Below are 17,037 nucleotides of genomic sequence, written 5' to 3' on the forward strand. Positions count from 1 at the left end.
TACTTTTCACTTTAAAATATTTATTAAAATAATGATTAAACCTGAAAAAGGAATCACCAGAAATCAGCCCTTTGCACGGTACTTCAAGAATCAGCAAAAAAAAAAAAAAAGAAAAGAAAACAGAGAGTAAGGAAAATCCTTCCTGCTTTTCCCAAGACCCAGGCGGGGAGGGCAAAGCCTGCCGCCCACCCAGCCCAGAGAGTATGGAGGTTCCCGGTCGCACAACGGGTCCAGAGCCGTCCAGTCAGAGCAGAAGCCCAGAGTCCCAAACACCAAGCCCAGAGAACAGGTTACCCCATGGGGACCTGAACTTGGGAAGCTGATAAGAACTGGAATTGGCAGTCTGCAGACACAGAGGCCACAGTGGGAGCCTCTAGCTGCCCAGGGGCGCCACGATCTGCTGGACGTAGTGGACCACGTTGCTGTGGAGGTGGGAGGCCGTGGCCGCGAAGGTCTCCTTGGCGAGGGTCTGGGCGGCCTCACTGCTCCCCATCATGGCGTGGTAGAGTGGGAGGGTGTACTTCTGCTTCCCCTGCAAGAGACGTGCGTGCTCGAGGCCCGTCAGCCTGCATGGTGGTCTGCAGCCCCCAGCCCCTGCCCTGGGCCCATCTGACAGCCTCGTGATCAGGGGCCAAAAGGGATACGGGTATCATTGCTGGAAAGAGAGGCTTCCCAGATACGAGGGCTTGTGTTCCAGAATCTTCTTGGCAGCCAAAGATCCATGCGGCTAGGGTTCGGTATTCACCCTCCTGGAGATGTCTACACTCAACAAAACCGAGTAGGGGGTTGGCACATGGGAGACTCCAAACTTTCAGAGCTCTAAGTGGTCATGCACCGAGGCAACAGCTCACGGCAAAGGCTGCAGAGCCTAAGCCTAAACCAGGGCCCCAGAAGGGCCGCCTGCAGCCAAGTAGAAGGAAACCCGCACCTTCACGTCAGCGCGAGACGGCCACACCTGACACCCAGAGGCTGGGAAGCCTTCAGGGGCTCGAGAACCTGCCAGCAGGTACCTGCCAACAGGTGAGGGAGTCTGCGCGTGGCTTGTCCACAGCCCGGCTCTGGAATCTTGTGGAATGGTTCATCCTGAGGGCCATGGGCCCCTCCCCGGCAGGGCAGCGCTCCCGGTGACCTGGGTCCAGCAGGCCTCTGGACCCTCCCAGGCCACCGGCTTCCCCCAGAGGAGGAGCCTACAATCTCACCTTCACTCACCTGTCCTGGTCTCCGGCCTCTCCCGGAGACCAGCCCCGCCGTCGCATGACTGTCCCTGCCTCGGGTCAGTGCCGGCTGACCTGCAGGAGCTCCCGGGCCGGGGCTTCTCCCCCAGGGCGGCACCACAGCCTGCTCACAGGACCCCGCCAGGCCCTTCAGCCCTGCTCCGGAGAGGGCGGTCCGAGAGGCCCTGCCTGCCATGTGCGGAAGGGGCACAGGCAGGTGGCGGTCACCCACCTGGCTGTGCAGGAAGTCCCTCACTTTCCAGAAGTCCTCCTGGTGGTCGTTCTTGAGGACAATCTGGCCCCATCGCAGCCGTAGCTCCGCGTTCTGGGCATTCGAGATCTTTGGGTACGTCTCTCCAAGTTTCTTCACATTCCCTGGAGAAAAGAAACGGGTCATTAGTGACTTCGCCAGCACACCATGAGCTGAGGCGGCCATGTGTGTGCCCGAGGCCCTCCGAGGGCACCCGGAGGAACTTCAGGGAGGCTGCCGACCACCCGCTCTTCCTGCTGCTTCAGGCCCGAGGGGGTCACGCCTCGTCTTGACTTTGCTGTAATTCCCACGGCTCTTCCTCCAACCTTCCCTTAATACAGACTTCCTGTGGTCACCCCACTAAAGCCTGCGCACCTACCTCAGATATCCCACCGCCCACCTGCTAAACGTCAGCTTGCTCTGTTTTTCTGAGTTAACATCCCTTGGTGAATACTACTTCTGGCTGAGAAGCAACAAAGCATGTGTGCCGAAGAGCTGCGGCCCAGCAGGTCCAGACCCCAGCCCCACGTCTACTGGCTGTGGGATCTGTTTGTGCCTCGGGTTCGCTCCCCAGTCCCTGGGGTCACAGAGCAGCGACGAGGATTAGATGGCGTCATAGCCGGGGGAGCTTGGAAGAATGACCTGCACAAGCTGAGGACTCCACGAGCACCAGGCTTTACGATTTCCCGCCCCCTGGCACTCGTGCGGGCACCTGCATCCCTCCGCCGACGCGCTCCTTGCCCCGGGCTTCCGTCCACCCGCCCTCCCATGCCCCGCAACCCCCTGGGACGAGCGTCACAAGTCTGTCTCCCTCCAACCTTGAAGGAACAACCCACTTTTTCTCACCGGGAGGGAGAGGGGATTTCTGGAGGATCTTATCCAGGAAATAAACCAGCTGGTAGGTCTTCCAGGCAGAGGTGGACACGGCCTCAATGGCCCTCATGTCCAGCTCCTCGGCTGCCCACAGCTGAGCCAGCTCCTCAGCTGGCCTCATGAGGGAGTCCCCAGGGGAGAGGTCAGGGAGGTAGGGGGGCCAGCCCGGGGTGTTCAGCCAGCGATCAAATTCAAATCCTGTTTGGCAGAAGTAGAGAAGATACCGTCAGAATTCCCCAGCAGCATCACGGTCCGCCTGCCCAGGCAGTGCCCAAGACCTCGAGCCTCCGTCCATCCCAAGCTCTTCCCCCGACGATGGCACCACTGCCCCGCACGGTCATCCGCTCCACAGGGTCCCAGCCAGCGTGACGCCTAGACACTCTCTCATGGACCTGGCCGCCCCTTTCCACGTGAGCGTGTTCTGTCCTGCAAATCAGCCGTAGAGCCACGTGCACAGACGCGGCCCAGCCCCCACGACCAGAACGGCCGTGCTGATGCCCCTGGGCTCCGGAGCCAGCTGCCTGGGGTCCTGCCCGGCCCCACCCCTCACTAGCTGGCAGGCAGCTGGCTGGACAGCGCCCAGCATGGAGCAGGAAGTGGGGGCACATCTAACGAGCTGCCTGGCCCACGACGGGCCGTGCTCGCCCTCTCTTAGGAAGCAGGCCTCTCACGCGCTCCCCAGGCGGGGCCGCTGCCCCATTCCTGCCCTGGGAGCCCCTCGGGGCGGGGGCAGGCCTGGGCAGAGCTAAGGGTCTGACTACGTGTGTCCAGCGACGGGGAGACCAGAGGACAGAGAGGGGCAGAAGAGCGGAGTGGGGAAAGGGGGCCAGGGGGTGAGCGAGCTCCTCCTGTGGGATAGAGCCTGGGCCCCTGGGCCTGCCCCAAAACGCCGCCCCCAGGGGGCGCACCTCAGCTCCCCCCCCCCCCCAAGGCGTGGACCAGACCCCACCCTCCACGACCACCTGGAAGCGGTGGGCCGGCTCCTCTGCTCACCCGGGATGGAATCCACCCTCCTTCTCTTCAGCTCAGGGAAATAGTCCAAGAAGAATTCCAGAAAGTCATCAGCTAGGACACTTTGGAACTTAAACTCATCCACGTAGGCCTGTGAGGAGGGAGACACGGTCGGTCACCCAGAGCCCCCGGCAGCGGGGCCCCCGCTTGTCTCCCCTCACCTCAGAGCTGATGTACCTTGAGGAAATTGTCAAACTGGTCCTGGTCACCCACCAGGTGGGCCAGGTAGGAGACAAAGCAGAAGCCTTTCTCGTAGGGGGTCTCGTTGTAAGTATCGTCTGGGTCGACACCTGCAGAGAAAGCTCTGGATTCAAAGAGTAGCCACGGAAGAGACCGGAATTCAGCTTCCCAGGAACAGCAAGGCCACGAACGTTCCGGGTCCATCCTGGCCTCTCTCGAGGGACTTGAAGATGGACCCAGTGGGAGGACAAAGAAAGCAGGCTCAGGGGGATCACGGCTGCCCCTGCCCGGGGTGCTGTGCTCGGGGGGCCCTTCCACCCAACGCCTTCCCAGCCCCACGGGTCACCCACAGGCGCTGCGCCTGCCCAGACCGGGGCGGGGTGGGTTCTGTGCATGTTCTGGAGTAAACAGAACTGACTGCCCAACTACAGGAAGTTCATGGTCAGAGTCACAGGCATCGAGGAACACGCGCTTCAACTGCACAGAAAGGTTTAAGTTAGTCACACGTAGAACTGAAGAAAAATCTTAGGAAACAAAAACCCATGACCTCAGAGCAGTCACGAGCTTTCTGGTGCTGGGTCACGCCCTTGGTGAGGTGAGGGCGACCTCGCTCTAGAAACGCCAAGGGGCTGAGCTGACCATGGACCAGGGGCGGCAAAGGGACGAGTAAGTGACAGGGACCCAGACGCACAGAGCATCTCGGAGTCGCTCAGGAGCAGCCTGGGGGCTCCTCCCTCCCGAGGGGGGATCCAGGTGTGCCCAGCCCGACGGGGGCTGGGCGGCGGCCAGAGCAGCCCCCACCTGGCTCGATCTTCACGCGCAGCTTGTTCAGCGGGTGCTCCTCGCCCGTGACGTCCATGTGCTGCCGAAGCAGAGCCCGCCCGGTGGCGGCTTCCAAGCAGGTGTAGGCGGGTCCTGCGCGACAGGAAAGCGGCTGGCACCCCCCCGCGGTGCCCACGAGGCCCCGAAAAGAGGACGGAGGCCCCAAGCCCAGGGGTGGCACTCCCCAGGCACGGCGGGGGCTGTGGACAGCTGACTCCTCAGCCTGCCCTGCCCACACCACCCCTCTGACAGTGAGTGACCTTTCCCTTAAGCATGTTGTTATCTGTGGAGACGGTAATTTGATCTCCCACGAAAATAGAATCTCTTCATCTGACTGTTGTCAGACAAGAGAAACTGTCACCCAAGATTCTTCTAGCATCTGAGTCTCCTTCTGGCTCTAAAGACGACTGAGGGAGGGCATCCCCTGGCGGTGCAGTGGTTAGGACTGCGCGCTTTCACTGCGGAAGGCCTGGGTTCAATCCCGGGTCGGGGAACGAAGATCCCACATGCCGTGGGAAAGAAAGAACAACTACTGAGGGGACAGGGTTGGGGAGGGCCCGGGTGTGTACCAGCCACCGCCGCCGCTCGCGAGATCCTCTGATCTGGGCCAGTGACACCCCCCCCCCCGCCCCCGCCAGCCTCAGCGCCCTCAGGCGCACGCACGGTGCACACGAACAGCTGCGTGCCAGAGTCCGAGCGGCCGGTACACTACCGCTTTACGTACTCTGGATGGAAGTGTAAACTTGGGAAGCAGGAGACAATGTATGCCAAACAAAACAAAAAGCCTTGAAAATGTTCAGGTCCTGAAATGATGTTTCTAGAAATTTGTCTTTACCGAAATCATCTGAGACGCACGTGAACCTATGTAAAGATGTCAGAATATTATTTCGTTTGAAAATTGAAAACAGCCTAACAACTGGAGGTTGACTGAATAAATTATGAAGCCTCCATACTCTGGAGCTGTAGAAGAAAATTTAATGACTTGGGAAAATGTTCAACTTTATTAAAAAAAAAAGGCAGTTCTAAAACCATGTACAGTCTGATCACACACACACACACACACACGTAGAAAAATGTTTGAAAGGATAACCATCGATTACCTCTGAACAGTGAGATTACAGATAAGTATTTTTGTGTGTGCTTTTCCACTGGTGCCAAAATAGATTTTGATCAGAGAAATAATAAACATAACAAAAGCACCTGATACACCATGGCTTTTCAACATGGAGATTGTGTTGATAATGTATTGCATTTTATTTTTCGGCTGTGCTACGTGGCTTACGGGATCTTAGTTCCCTGACCAGGGATCGAACCCATGGCCTCGGCAGTGAAAGCGCGGAGTCCTAACCACTGGACCGCCAGGGAATTCCCGAGAATGTATTTGAAAAGCACAGCTGGGCTCAATTTGAGGGTCTGCCCTCACCTGCTAAGTGGCTGAGGGACATTTTCTGTCCTCTCTGAGTCGCAGTGAACTCACACGTAAAATCGGAGTAACAGTATCTCCATGCAGCCGCTGGGAAGGTGGTACGTGACAGATCTGGTACAAAACAGGTGTTCAATACAAGGTGACGACGACAGTGATCTGACGACTCGCTCGTTAAGCGAACTGGTACCTGGGCGATCAGCCCGGGCCACTCTCCCCCAGGCGAAGCACAGGGAAGCTTCAGCCCCAGCGGGAGGCACGTCCACCGCTAGTTCGTCCCGCCGTGTGTCATTGTCGAGACCCCCTCTGCCCCCAGCCCCTGCTGATGCGTGACGTGCAGTGAGGTGGGCGCAGTTCCTTACGTGTAACTTTGTCTCGAGTTGCCCTTCCTGGCTGTCACGGGCTCACTGCACTACCCCCTCCTCCCTTCACTCCCCAGAAGGAGCCTTGGGGGCCCAGGACCAGAGGCAGGTCCTCGGGGGCGGCTCACCAAACAGAACGGTGGAAATCCTCCTCTGGGCGTACATGGTGAAGCCTTCGTTCAGCCAGAACTCCCCCCAGTTGGCGTTGGTGACCAGGTTCCCAAACCAGCTGTGGGCGATCTCGTGGATGATGACGTCGGCCAAGGAGCGGTCCCCCGCCAGCAGGCAGGGGGTGACGAAGGTCAGGCAGGGGTTCTCCATCCCTCCAAATGGGAAGGATGGGGGCATGAAGAGCACGTCGTACCTGCCAGAGGCAGGCTGCCGTGAGGGGCCCAGCTGCATCCCGGCTACTGACGGGGGTGGCGGCGCGGCACAGCGAGCCGGTCCTCAGCCCTGCCCCCGCCCCCGGCCCGCCGGGCCTCCCTCCCAGGCCCCTCACAGTGGGCACGCGCTTGACTCCATCACACCCAGCTCCCCAGAGGCCCACGTGGGTCACACAGACCTAATGGAGCCTCTTATCTAGGGGCCGTCAAGTCTGAAGATGACAAAGAGAAAACGGGTACGGAGCTGCTTCCAGCAACAGGAAAGACAAGTCAGCCACGTCCCCGACAGCGCATCCCCACCTCCACCCCGGCAACTGCTGGCACGGGCACGCCTCTGTCTCCGCAATGCCTGCCCTCCCAGGCCCCTCCTTGGCCACAGTGGATGAGGCCTGGCTTATCTCCTCCCCCCTCCCCTACGTCCCCCGGATCAGAGCGGGGGAGGGGGGAGGGCCGGCTCACTGTAACAACAGAGACATGAGAGTCCACGTGATACCACACCTTCCCCAAACGTAGGGTCCGAAAAGCTTCTCTCCCGTTGCCAAGAACTCTTCTATGACCCCGTCATACTCCTCCTTGGCAGCTGCGATGAGGCAGGGCTCGGCCCACACCCAGCTCCTGGAGACAAGGGCGCAGAGAAGGCAGCACTGTGCTCAGAGGCCACGGCGGGACCCGTCCTGAAAGCACGTGCACCAACTGGGGGGGGCTGGGGGGGGCTCCTGCAGGCGACAGGCTCTCCCCCCGCCGAGCCTCAGTCCCCATCCGCAAGGTGTGCGGTAAGGAGACGAGATGGGTGTGAAGACCCTTCATACGGTGGCTCAGGTAGGAAATGCTGGTGTACCTCCGGAGAGATTAGAAAGGATTCTCACAATCGAATCTTTAGAATTGAAAGAAACGTTAGAGATAAACCAATTCACATTAACAGAAAAGTGGTAACTGTCTTCACTCTTCGGACAGGCAGGCGGATCTACTTGCTTTTAAATGGTCTAGCAAAAACCCCACAGATCCACACGAAAGCAAACCTAGTACGGCAACATGGATGGGCAGACAGGTGTTCAGTGCATCATTCCTTCAATTTCCTGCAGGAATTTCCAATTATGAAATTTTCACAGTAAAAAGATGAGGAAACAGAGGTAAGGGGGGGAAAAAAATCAAGAAGATCCAGTGCGAAGGAAGCCAAGGCTGAAAGGGGGTGGGAGGGACCGAGACCATTCTCGGGGTTCAAGGACGAGCTGACCCCAAGTTCAGAGGCCCTGCAGCCGAAGGCTGTGTCGAGGCCCCTCAATGCTCCACAGAGCGTTCCCTACACGGACATCCTCAGTCGAGGGACAGACGGCCAAGTGGGTGGGTGCGAGGCCAGGACAAAGAGAGCTTCCTTTCGGCAGAACTTCGGGGACTGTTCTAGCAGGAGGGGGAGCGGGGCGACCCGCGTCGGGGGTCCCAGCAGCAAAAGCAGGAGCCTCGTAGCGGCGAGGAACCACCGGGGTCTGGGGTGACCAGAGTCCAAGGTCTGATGGGGGTAGGTTGGGGGTGGGAGAGGCCCCAAGCTCGGGGCACAAAGGGCTTCAGATGCCACGTGACACAGCTGCCCCTGCAGAGCGCAGGGGGCGACACCATCAGACTGTGTCTAGGGAGCTGTGGACACAGGAAACATGCTCAATACTAGGGGGCGTGAGCTTTCCCAGGCACAGCCGGGGGCGAGGACCGAACCTGGGGCACCTGCGCCCAGGGCAGCCAGACCCACGAGGAGCCCAGCAAGGACCGGCCAGGAGGGCCCGGGATCGGGAAGTGGAGGCCAAGGGCACGTCCTCGAGTCCCTGCACCTTCCACGCTGAGCAACGGCCTCTTACCTCAGGAGCTTCAGCGAATTTAGGGGACTGGACTCCAGGGGTGGAGAGGAAAGAGCCAGTTGGCCAGTTGGGGGTGGAGGCCGCAGGTCTGAAGACGGGACTAGACGATGAATCAAAGCCCAGAGGATGGGGGTGGGGGTGAGTCAACGGGTCAGGTGAAGACTGGCTTTAACAAAGAAAGGACCTGTCGTCGGGGTCCAGACGGACGAGTCGGGGGATGAGAGCAGACGGAGGGACCTTGGACGTGCAGGACACAATCGTACCCGACAGACCAAACATCTCCACAAAGCAGAGCCGAGACCCTGTGCTTGGAGGGAGGGGCCGGCGTCTGAAAGGAAAACTGGAGAGACGGTTTAAGGGGCGCGAGATGCAAAGGTGAGTGAAAGACGGCTGAGCGCACGGAAACCTCTCAAACGCCTGCATCACCTTTTCTCTCATTCCAGCATCTCACCAAGAGACCAGAAATGTGAACGGGTACCACGCACAGCTTCATTACTTTCTCTGTCTCTCAAAAGAGAGAGACGCTGAGTGGAGAAAGGTGCTGAGTGGAGAAAGGTGCTGAGTGGAGAAAGGTGCTGAGTGGAGAAAGGGGATGGCAGGAGCCCGGGGCAGATGGGCGGCAGCAGGACACGCCGGGCCTGGGGTGTGGGCGAGAGATGACCAGTCACCACCCAGGCAGGAGAGAAGTCTTGGGAGAGGCTGCCGCCCCGGGAGCAAGCACCGCCCTGAAGGGCGAGGCGCAGGCACAGCGGGACGTGGTAGGAGTGAGGCCCCCAGAGGGCGAAGGTCAGCAGGAGGGGCAGAGAATGAAGGCCTATATGCAGCTGGAAGTTTCTGATCCCGCCTGGTTCACAGCGATACCCGAGTCCAGGCCTGGGATGCAGGGTGCGGCCGTGAGTGGGAATGGGGGTCGGGCGGGGGGTGTGGGGAGAAGGCAGAGGAGGTAGAGAAGCCCTCAGGCCACCCTCAACCCAGGAGAAACCCACATGGAGAAAAAGGGCACCGGGCTGAGAATAAGACCCCAGCACAGAGTCCAAGTCCCCAGGTACTACTCTGAGCTGCTCCATCACCAGCCAGGGCACCACAGCTAACGAAGACCTTCAGCCCTGTCCTTAGCGACAACGGGCTAGGCCGCGGACGCCCACGACATTTCCGCCAGCACACAGATTTCTGTCAAAGAAACCAGGATGCTCTCAGTCAAGCTGGAATCTCTTCACCAGGATTCTAGGGGCACAAAGCACGGGATCTGCAACAGAAACCCTTGCCTCTGAAATCCAGTTCTACCAACCACGTGACTGCACAAGGCTCTTTACCAAAGCCACAGTTTCTCAACTGCAAACTGGAGACAGCAATACGTCCCTCAGTGTTGCCTGTAAGGGTTAGAAGGGACCGTACATAAAGGGGCCCCTGGGGATGTCCACCAGTCTCTCCTGCCCAGGGTCTTCCCCCTGAGGTAACGGGGACTAGATGGAAGACCCTCCTACGCGGCAGACTCCCTCAAGACAGACCCTCCGACATGACCCAGGAGGCAAGGACTGTCCACCTGACGGGGGACTGGAGTAAGTCATCAGCACCAGTAAAACGGGTTCTGTCACCTGGATTAACGTACTGTGTCGTCACTTCAGTACAGAGGGTTGAAAAAACCTCCGTGATCCAGTGTATTTAGAATAGACTGTTCTCTCATTTCCCCTTCGTAGCTCCTACTCCTACTAACAGAACCTCAGCAAGAGTAAACACCCTAAAAGATGTTCCTCCCCTTGTCTGTTTTCCACGCTCGCAGGTCACCTACTGCCCCGTCCACCAGGAAGGGACCCCACGTCTCTCAGGGCTGGCGCTCTCCTGAGCGCGTGGCGGGAAGCAGACGCCAGCGGGGCCCCGCCCATCTCTCCCTCTGATCTCACGGCCCTGGCGCCACTGCTGACCCCAGTTGCGAAGCCCGAGGCGTGTAGCCAATCCAGCACCTCCAGGGGCTGAGGGCCCGGCAGAGAGAAGGACAGCAACAGGGCCAGGAAGAGCCACGGCTTCACATCCAAACCGACCCTCTCACTTCAGGACTATGCTACGCTGGTGGGTAAGATGACAGCCAGGAAAAACCTGTGCTCCTGGTCAAATTTCTTTCTCAGGAAACCGCACAAAATCCTTATTTATCTCCACTAAACCCATCTCACTTCACGGAGGCCCCTCTGCCAACACAGGTCCAGGCCTCTGCGTCTGGAGCAGACAGACAGGCGGCTTCCCCGGGCCTCTCCAGAGGGAGACAGAGAGATCAAGGCCGTACATTTCCAGGACTCAAGCGCCAGAGAGAGTGGGGAGATTTGCTACAAAGATAAAAAAGCAACTATAGTAGCAAGAAGGTAATTTAGACCTTAAAGATGCTAATAAAGATCATCTTCTAAAACTCCCACCTAAAACTCCCTCTAAAGCTCCCACCTCCCTCTGAAGGTGGCCCAGGACCGCAGCCACTGCCGGACCGACGGTCTCAGCGCAGACACGGGAGGAAGGCAGGAGGGAGGGGGAGGAAAGGGCACATCCTCTGGCCATTCAGGCCGCACCCTGTCCCGCAGAAAGGTCCCAGGCTCGGGAGGCTCCGACGTGACCCCAAGGGCCACCCCAGGAGGTCCGCTCGCTGGTCAGAGGCCTCTGTGCTCAGAGGCCGGTTCACTCTTGCCTGCGGGGTCTCGGTCTCCTACCTGGGTCCAACTTCAGCCGAAACCAGATCTCCGATGGCCAAAGCTATCAGATAGGACGGGATGGGCTGACACATCCGGAAGAAGAACTTATTTGGCCCTCTCTTCTCCCAGGTGTTGGCACTCATCACAGCTGTGAAGCCATCTGGGACCTGACAAGAGAGAAGGCTCAGGAGATTTCGCCTGGACAGAGTCTGCCCTTGATCAGCTAGAAGGGCGGCATGGCCAGCACCCTGCGTGGTGATGACAGAGGCCTGGGGTCCACCTTGGGAAGCACAGAAGCTTCAACAAACTGAACTTGTGCCAAACTGATGGGATTTAGCACAGATCAAATTTCTGCAGGTGGAGGAGTTTTTCAGAGGTACCCCCCAATGGAGGTAGTAATCTACCACCTGAAACATGACCTGATAGAAATGAACTTTTCAGTCCCAAGGGCAGGTACATTTGCTCTCAGCCTGCTTCACCTCAATAAGAGCAGAGTACGTGCACTTCACCGCGGGAGTGTCGAAGCAGGGGAAGAAGGACCGGTTCAGGACAGCCTGGCCCTGCGTGTAGACGAACGGCTTCCTCTTTCCTGCTGTCTGCTCCGGAGACAACCAGCAAACCTAAGAGGAGGCAAGACCCTTTGGGAACTGACATCCTGCACGAGCACAGCGCGGCCGGACGGAGCTGGCAGGAGGGGAGGCTTGAGGTGACCCTCGGGATCCTCCGCCCGCCAGTCCAGCTCAGACTGTGACGCTCTCTCCCCCTGTGTATTTAATCCCCCTGGAGTCCAGGCCGAGGTCTGACGTCCACTTCCCAGGGTGGACAACACCAAAGGGCCACTCCTCAGTGTGTCCCATGGGCCGTCTCAAGCATTCCTGGGGTGGCCTCCGACCCCCTGGTCCTGCCTCCCTACTCTGTCCCCCCCGCTGTAGTAACTTCTCACCAAAAAACAAATACTGAAGAAGCTGTTCTTGAACTTGTGATAAAAGACACAGAAAAGCAGAAGATAATAGCAAGGAGTCTGATTAATGCGTGTTCTCCATCCCTCCAATCTACCCTTTCAGAATAAACGTGTTTTACATTATAGGCATTGGCTATGATTCTTGTCTTCTGTCAGCCCTTAATCAAGAGCACATTTGAACGATTTTTACAAACCCAAATCCTGCCCACAGCGAAGAGAAGTTCACCTGTAACACAGATGCCACCGCAGGGGGTGAGGAGGGTGTGTGTCAGCACCGCACACCACGGAGAGGTTAGAACAGGGTCAGGTGACTCCAGGAGGGTTTCATAGGGGAAGCAAAACTCCCTGGCTGGACCTTCAAAAGTGGGCAGGATTTAGACGGCAGGAAGGAAGGGAGGAGAGTCCCTCCAGGAGGTGGGCAGCAGCGTGAGGACGGTGCGGGGGAGTGCAGCTTCCGGCAGAGGTGGGCACCCACCCGGCAGCTGTGATGAAGGGCTTTGAGACCAATTTCCTCCCCCCTGGGAAAGACACTCAAGGACGAGAACATTCCCTGAGGTGTCTCTTGTTCTTTTTTAAATTAATTATTAATTAATTTGGCTGCGTGGGGTCTTAGTTGCGGCACGCGGGCTTCCCTCTAGTTGTGGTGCATGGGCTTAGTTGCCCCGCGGCATGTGGGATCTCAGTCCCCGACCAGGGATGGAACCCACGTCCCCTGCACTGGAAGGCACATTCGTAACTACCGGACCACCAGGGAAGTCCTGAGACCAATTTTTAAGAGGCACAAGGGAGACACAATGGGTTGCTGGGGTTTTCTTTGCTTGAGAATGTGTGCGTGCGTGTGTGTGTGTGTGTGTGTGTGTGTGTGTGTGATGAGTCTCGTTCCAGAGTCCAGTACAGACGGAAGCAGGGGAGAGAGAGGAACGTCCTGGTGCAGAAACCCAACAAGCTCTGCCTCAGCCCGGAGACCGGAGGTACATTTGCACAGCAAATAAATGTACCGGAGATATATTTGCACAGCAGCCATAAATCCTGTCAATACTGTTGCCCTCAATACGACGTTACAAAAATGACACCTTATCTCTGTGAACTTCTGCTCAGTTTTGCTGCGAAACCGGAACTGTTCTAAAAAATAGTCTATGAAAAACAAACAAACCCCCATAACCCCAGTCTAATCGTGAGAAAAACAACAGACAAATTCCAATAGAGGGTATCACACTCCTCCAAACTATCACGGTCACCACAACAGGAACATCTGAGAAACTGTCACAGCCAAGAGGAGCCAAAGGAGACGTGACAGCGGAACACACAGTGGATTTCTGGATGGGACCCTGGAGCAGAAAAAGACACATTAAAAACTAAGGTTGTGGACTTCCCTGGCGGTCCAGTTGTTATAACTCCGTGCGTCCGCTGCAGGGGGCAAGGGTTCCATCCCTGGTTGGGGACCTATGATCCCACATGGCATGCCGTGCGGCCAAAAAAATAAAATGAAATAAATTAAAAAAAAAAAAAACTAAGGTTGCTGTACACCTGAAACTTACACAACATTGTAAATCAACTATACTCCAATATAAAATAAAAATTTTAAAAACACTAATAATACCTTTACATGAAAGTCGCTCAGTAAATATCAGTTATTATTTAAAAAAAAACTAAGGAAATCTGGAAAAACTGTGGATCCCAGTTTATAATAAAGTTATCAATACTGCCCCATTAACCGGAACAAATGTATCCCACTTGTAAAACACCAGTAAAGGGTAAACAGTGTGTGTGTGGAAGCGGCTCATGGAGACTCTGTACGATCTGCTCAGTTTTCCTGGTAATCTAGACACCTATCTATCTATCTATTTAGGCTGCGCCAGGTCTTAGTTGCGGCACGCAGGATCTTCATTGTGGCATGCGGGATCTTTACTTGCGGCATGCAGGTGGGATCCAGTTCCCTGACCAGGGATCGAACCCGGGCCGCCTGCATTGGCCGCTGGACCACCAGGGAAGTCCTCTACACAGCTTTTTAAAAAATAAAACCTATTAATGAAAGCAACTGTAATGAGTTGGCAGTGAGAGGTACCAGGCACCGTATTAGGACTTTACATAAAGACAACTCACGTAGCTATTGTGAGGCTTAGCTCAATAAACACTGACTATCATCCCCTCAACCACAATTCCTTCTCGTCATCTTTGCTTGAGTTTTCTTTGGTTCTCGGCTTTGTTTTATTGACATGAAGAGAAGAAAATGAAGGAGGCTGGCAGGACACACACTATAGAGTCCAAGTCAGAGAGATGCTGCAACCCACGGTGTCCAAGGTGAGAGCCCTCCCTGGGACGGTGGCAACGAGAGGAAGGAACAGGCACAGTGCCACCAGTGGAGCCTTCACAGGGCAAAGGACAGTTCTTCGTCAAGCGTGTATCTCTGCCACCACGTCTTAAATAAAAGCTATTTAGTTCCGATATTTAATTTGGGGTGCCACTTTTGTTAGGCACACCCAGGAGGGCCTGATTTTTCCACTCATCCTATTTAATTTCTGCCCCAAACCAGGAACCAAAATATACTAGAGCAACCAAACACATTTCCCGATGGCATGTTATCCCTAGAGGTCCCTGGGTTTCTCCTCTGCCTTAGAGGTCAGTCTACATTGCTTTGGACTTTAATTTTTTAAACAAGTTCTACCTTAAGGTTCATTTACTTCCCGAATGGTGAAAGATGGAAACAACTGCCCTTGGAGCGAGCTGCAACAGCAAAAGGGGAAGTGCAACCAAATAAGCAAGCTTCCACGGTAGGCAGGCAGCCACCTGAGACCTGTAGCACACCCCATCCAAGAAAGGACTGGCAGCCACGCCCGGACATTCACGGATGTGGACACATGACCTTCCCCTTTCTGATCGCCAACATTTGCCGCCCCCCGCCCCCCAGTTAAGATTTGAGTCAACCAACAGTGAGAAAGCCAAGTTATTACAAAGGCTGCTACACCCTAATTCTGGTGCTCACTTTTACTCAGACTTTTTTGTTCATCAAATCCAGGACTTCGCAGGAGGAAACACTACTAACTGCCCAGTTTCGAGCTGTTCCAGCCCGAGGCATTAGGAGGGCACCTGGAACAAAGGACTGAGTCAGCAGCGGGTAACCAGCCAGCACTGTCAGGCCGCCCTAGAGGACAGCGGAGCAGCTCATCACCAGGGCCCAGCCTAGGCCGAGCGCAGCGACAACCCTAAGTTCTGTTCGTGAACCGTCTGCTGCCCAGCCTGGAGGAGGTGACCTCCTCGGGCAGACGTGGACTAGAGACAGCGGTGCCGTGGGAGGCAAGGGTGGGGGGAGCATCTGGATGAGGATGGGGCGGAGGGATGGGAGGGGAGGTGGGAGGGGATGAGGGGGGCGCATCTGCACGAGGAGGGGCGGGAGGAGGGGCCGGCGCGGGGCTGGGGCACTCACCCCGGGTCCTTCGCCGACGCGGTAGGTGAGCTGCACCCGCAGGCGCTCGCCGGCGATGCAGGGCTGCGGGAAGCGCACGCACAGGGCCTGGCCGTAGTGCGAGAAGGGCCGCGTGCACACCGGCACCGGCTCCGGCTCCGGCTCCGGCTCCGGCTGCCCCGCGTCCGGCCGCTCCCGCCGCAGAGCCGCCGCCGTCACCTCCACGCACGGGTGCGAGTCCAGCCGCAGCTCCGCGGCGCCGCCGGGCTCCAGGCAGCGCAAGTCCAGCACCGCCGAGCCGCTCAGCCCGCGGCAGCCCGGGCCCGGCCCCGGAGGCCCGAACTCGGCCCGCAGGTCCAAGTGCAGGTGCAGCAGCTCGAAGGCGCGGAAGTTGGAGGCGGACGCCACGTCCTCGGCCTGCGCTGAGTGCAGCACCCGCCCGCCGGCCCCACGCCCGCTGCCCGCCATGGCCCCGCGCCGCCGCTGGACCGGGCCGCCGCAGGCCCCGCCCCGCCGCGCAGGCCCCGCCCCGCCGCTTGTCGTGGTCCCCGGAGCTTCTGCAGCTCACCCGAGTGGGCCCCAACAGGCAGCGCTGGGCTCGCCCCGGCACTCAGCATGGCCACGCCCCAAAGCTCAGACTACGCCCCGCCGTTCGCCATGGCCCCCGTGCACTGGTGCAGGCCCCGCTCCTCAGACCACGCCCGGAACCGGCATGACCAAGCCACAAAGCTCAGACCACGCCCCGCAGCGCTGACCACGCCCCGCCGATTGCCAAGGCCCCGGTACAGGCGCACCCTGACCCTGCCGCCGGCCCCGCCCCACCGTGCAGACCCCGCCCCGGAACGCGGCCGGGCCACGCCTCTCTTCTTGACTTTCCCGCACTCCCAGCTCTGCACCGGCGTCTCAGGACTTCCGACAGGCGTGCGGGTGGGGGTGGGGGGGTACAATTTGATCCACCTTGGCCAGAATTCATCCCACTGGGATGTTCCCCAGTCCCTTCTCTACTGAGGTTTCCCGTGTCCTACTCCTCCAGGCAGGCCGCACTGAGCACGATTGCAAGGGTCCGGGTTGGAGGTCGCAAGCTCGACGCTCGCCCAATTATTAGGGCCGTGTCATCCTGGGCCGTGTCAAACCTCCCCCAAGAAAGGGGACTCTTTCCGAGTCTCCCTGTGTACCTGTAAAACAGAAGGAATTATAGCATCTCTCGAGCTAGCTGTGAGAGCTCAATCGGAAACAGCACGGGATACCACGCCGATGGGGGTCCTCCCGGGACTCCGGGCGCGCGAGTCCTTTGTCCTTCCGCCAAGGGATGGGGAGAGGCACTGCACCTTTAAGGCTGGGCGTCTGCTGTGCCGCTTGTCCCCCACTCCTGAATGGGACAGCTCTTTGAGCCAGGTACACACAATTCCTGCTGTGTTTCTCTCCTGTACCAGCGGTTGCAGTAGCCCTTCTGTGACTAGGAGCCACTGGACGGTGAGATTTTTATGGATCAGCTAGGAAATGAAATTTTAAGAGACAATGTAGGGAGTTTTTCATAAAAGGAAATAGTATCCTAGTATGTTCTTCCTAGTTTTACACTGTTAAAATACATTTTATTTCATGAAATGCTTATAGTATATATTTTTAAATTCCATAT

General features: G+C 57.6%; 1 protein-coding gene across 3 annotated transcripts; it reads right to left on the bottom strand.

Annotated features, from left to right (window-relative positions):
• On the bottom strand, positions 1 to 15,888 carry RNPEP (arginyl aminopeptidase). 3 transcript variants are annotated; one of them, XM_089903758.1, is made up of 12 exons: positions 15,423 to 15,887; positions 11,517 to 11,657; positions 11,056 to 11,204; positions 7,017 to 7,133; positions 6,264 to 6,499; positions 5,774 to 5,887; positions 4,330 to 4,443; positions 3,526 to 3,638; positions 3,331 to 3,439; positions 2,311 to 2,535; positions 1,447 to 1,589; positions 1 to 532 (listed from the first exon to the last, which is right to left on the bottom strand). In XM_089903758.1, the coding sequence occupies exons 1-12, from the start codon at positions 15,867 to 15,869 to the stop codon at positions 374 to 376; spliced, it is 2,067 nt and encodes a 688-aa protein (XP_089759884.1). In that variant the 5' UTR covers positions 15,870 to 15,887; the 3' UTR covers positions 1 to 373. The 3 variants fall into 3 exon arrangements, with proteins under 3 accessions (XP_089759884.1, XP_022417678.2, XP_089759831.1); XM_022561970.2 differs by lacking the exon at positions 5,774 to 5,887 and having other exon boundaries at positions 15,423 to 15,886; XM_089903705.1 differs by lacking the exons at positions 4,330 to 4,443; positions 5,774 to 5,887 and having other exon boundaries at positions 15,423 to 15,888.
• Between the last annotated feature and the right edge of the window lie 1,149 nt (positions 15,889 to 17,037).

The sequence above is a fragment of the Delphinapterus leucas genome, chromosome 1 (genome assembly GCF_059928025.1).
Source record: "Delphinapterus leucas isolate spDelLeu-1000000601 "Yukka" chromosome 1, BTC_Dleu_Yukka2, whole genome shotgun sequence".
NCBI lineage: Eukaryota > Metazoa > Chordata > Mammalia > Artiodactyla > Monodontidae > Delphinapterus > Delphinapterus leucas.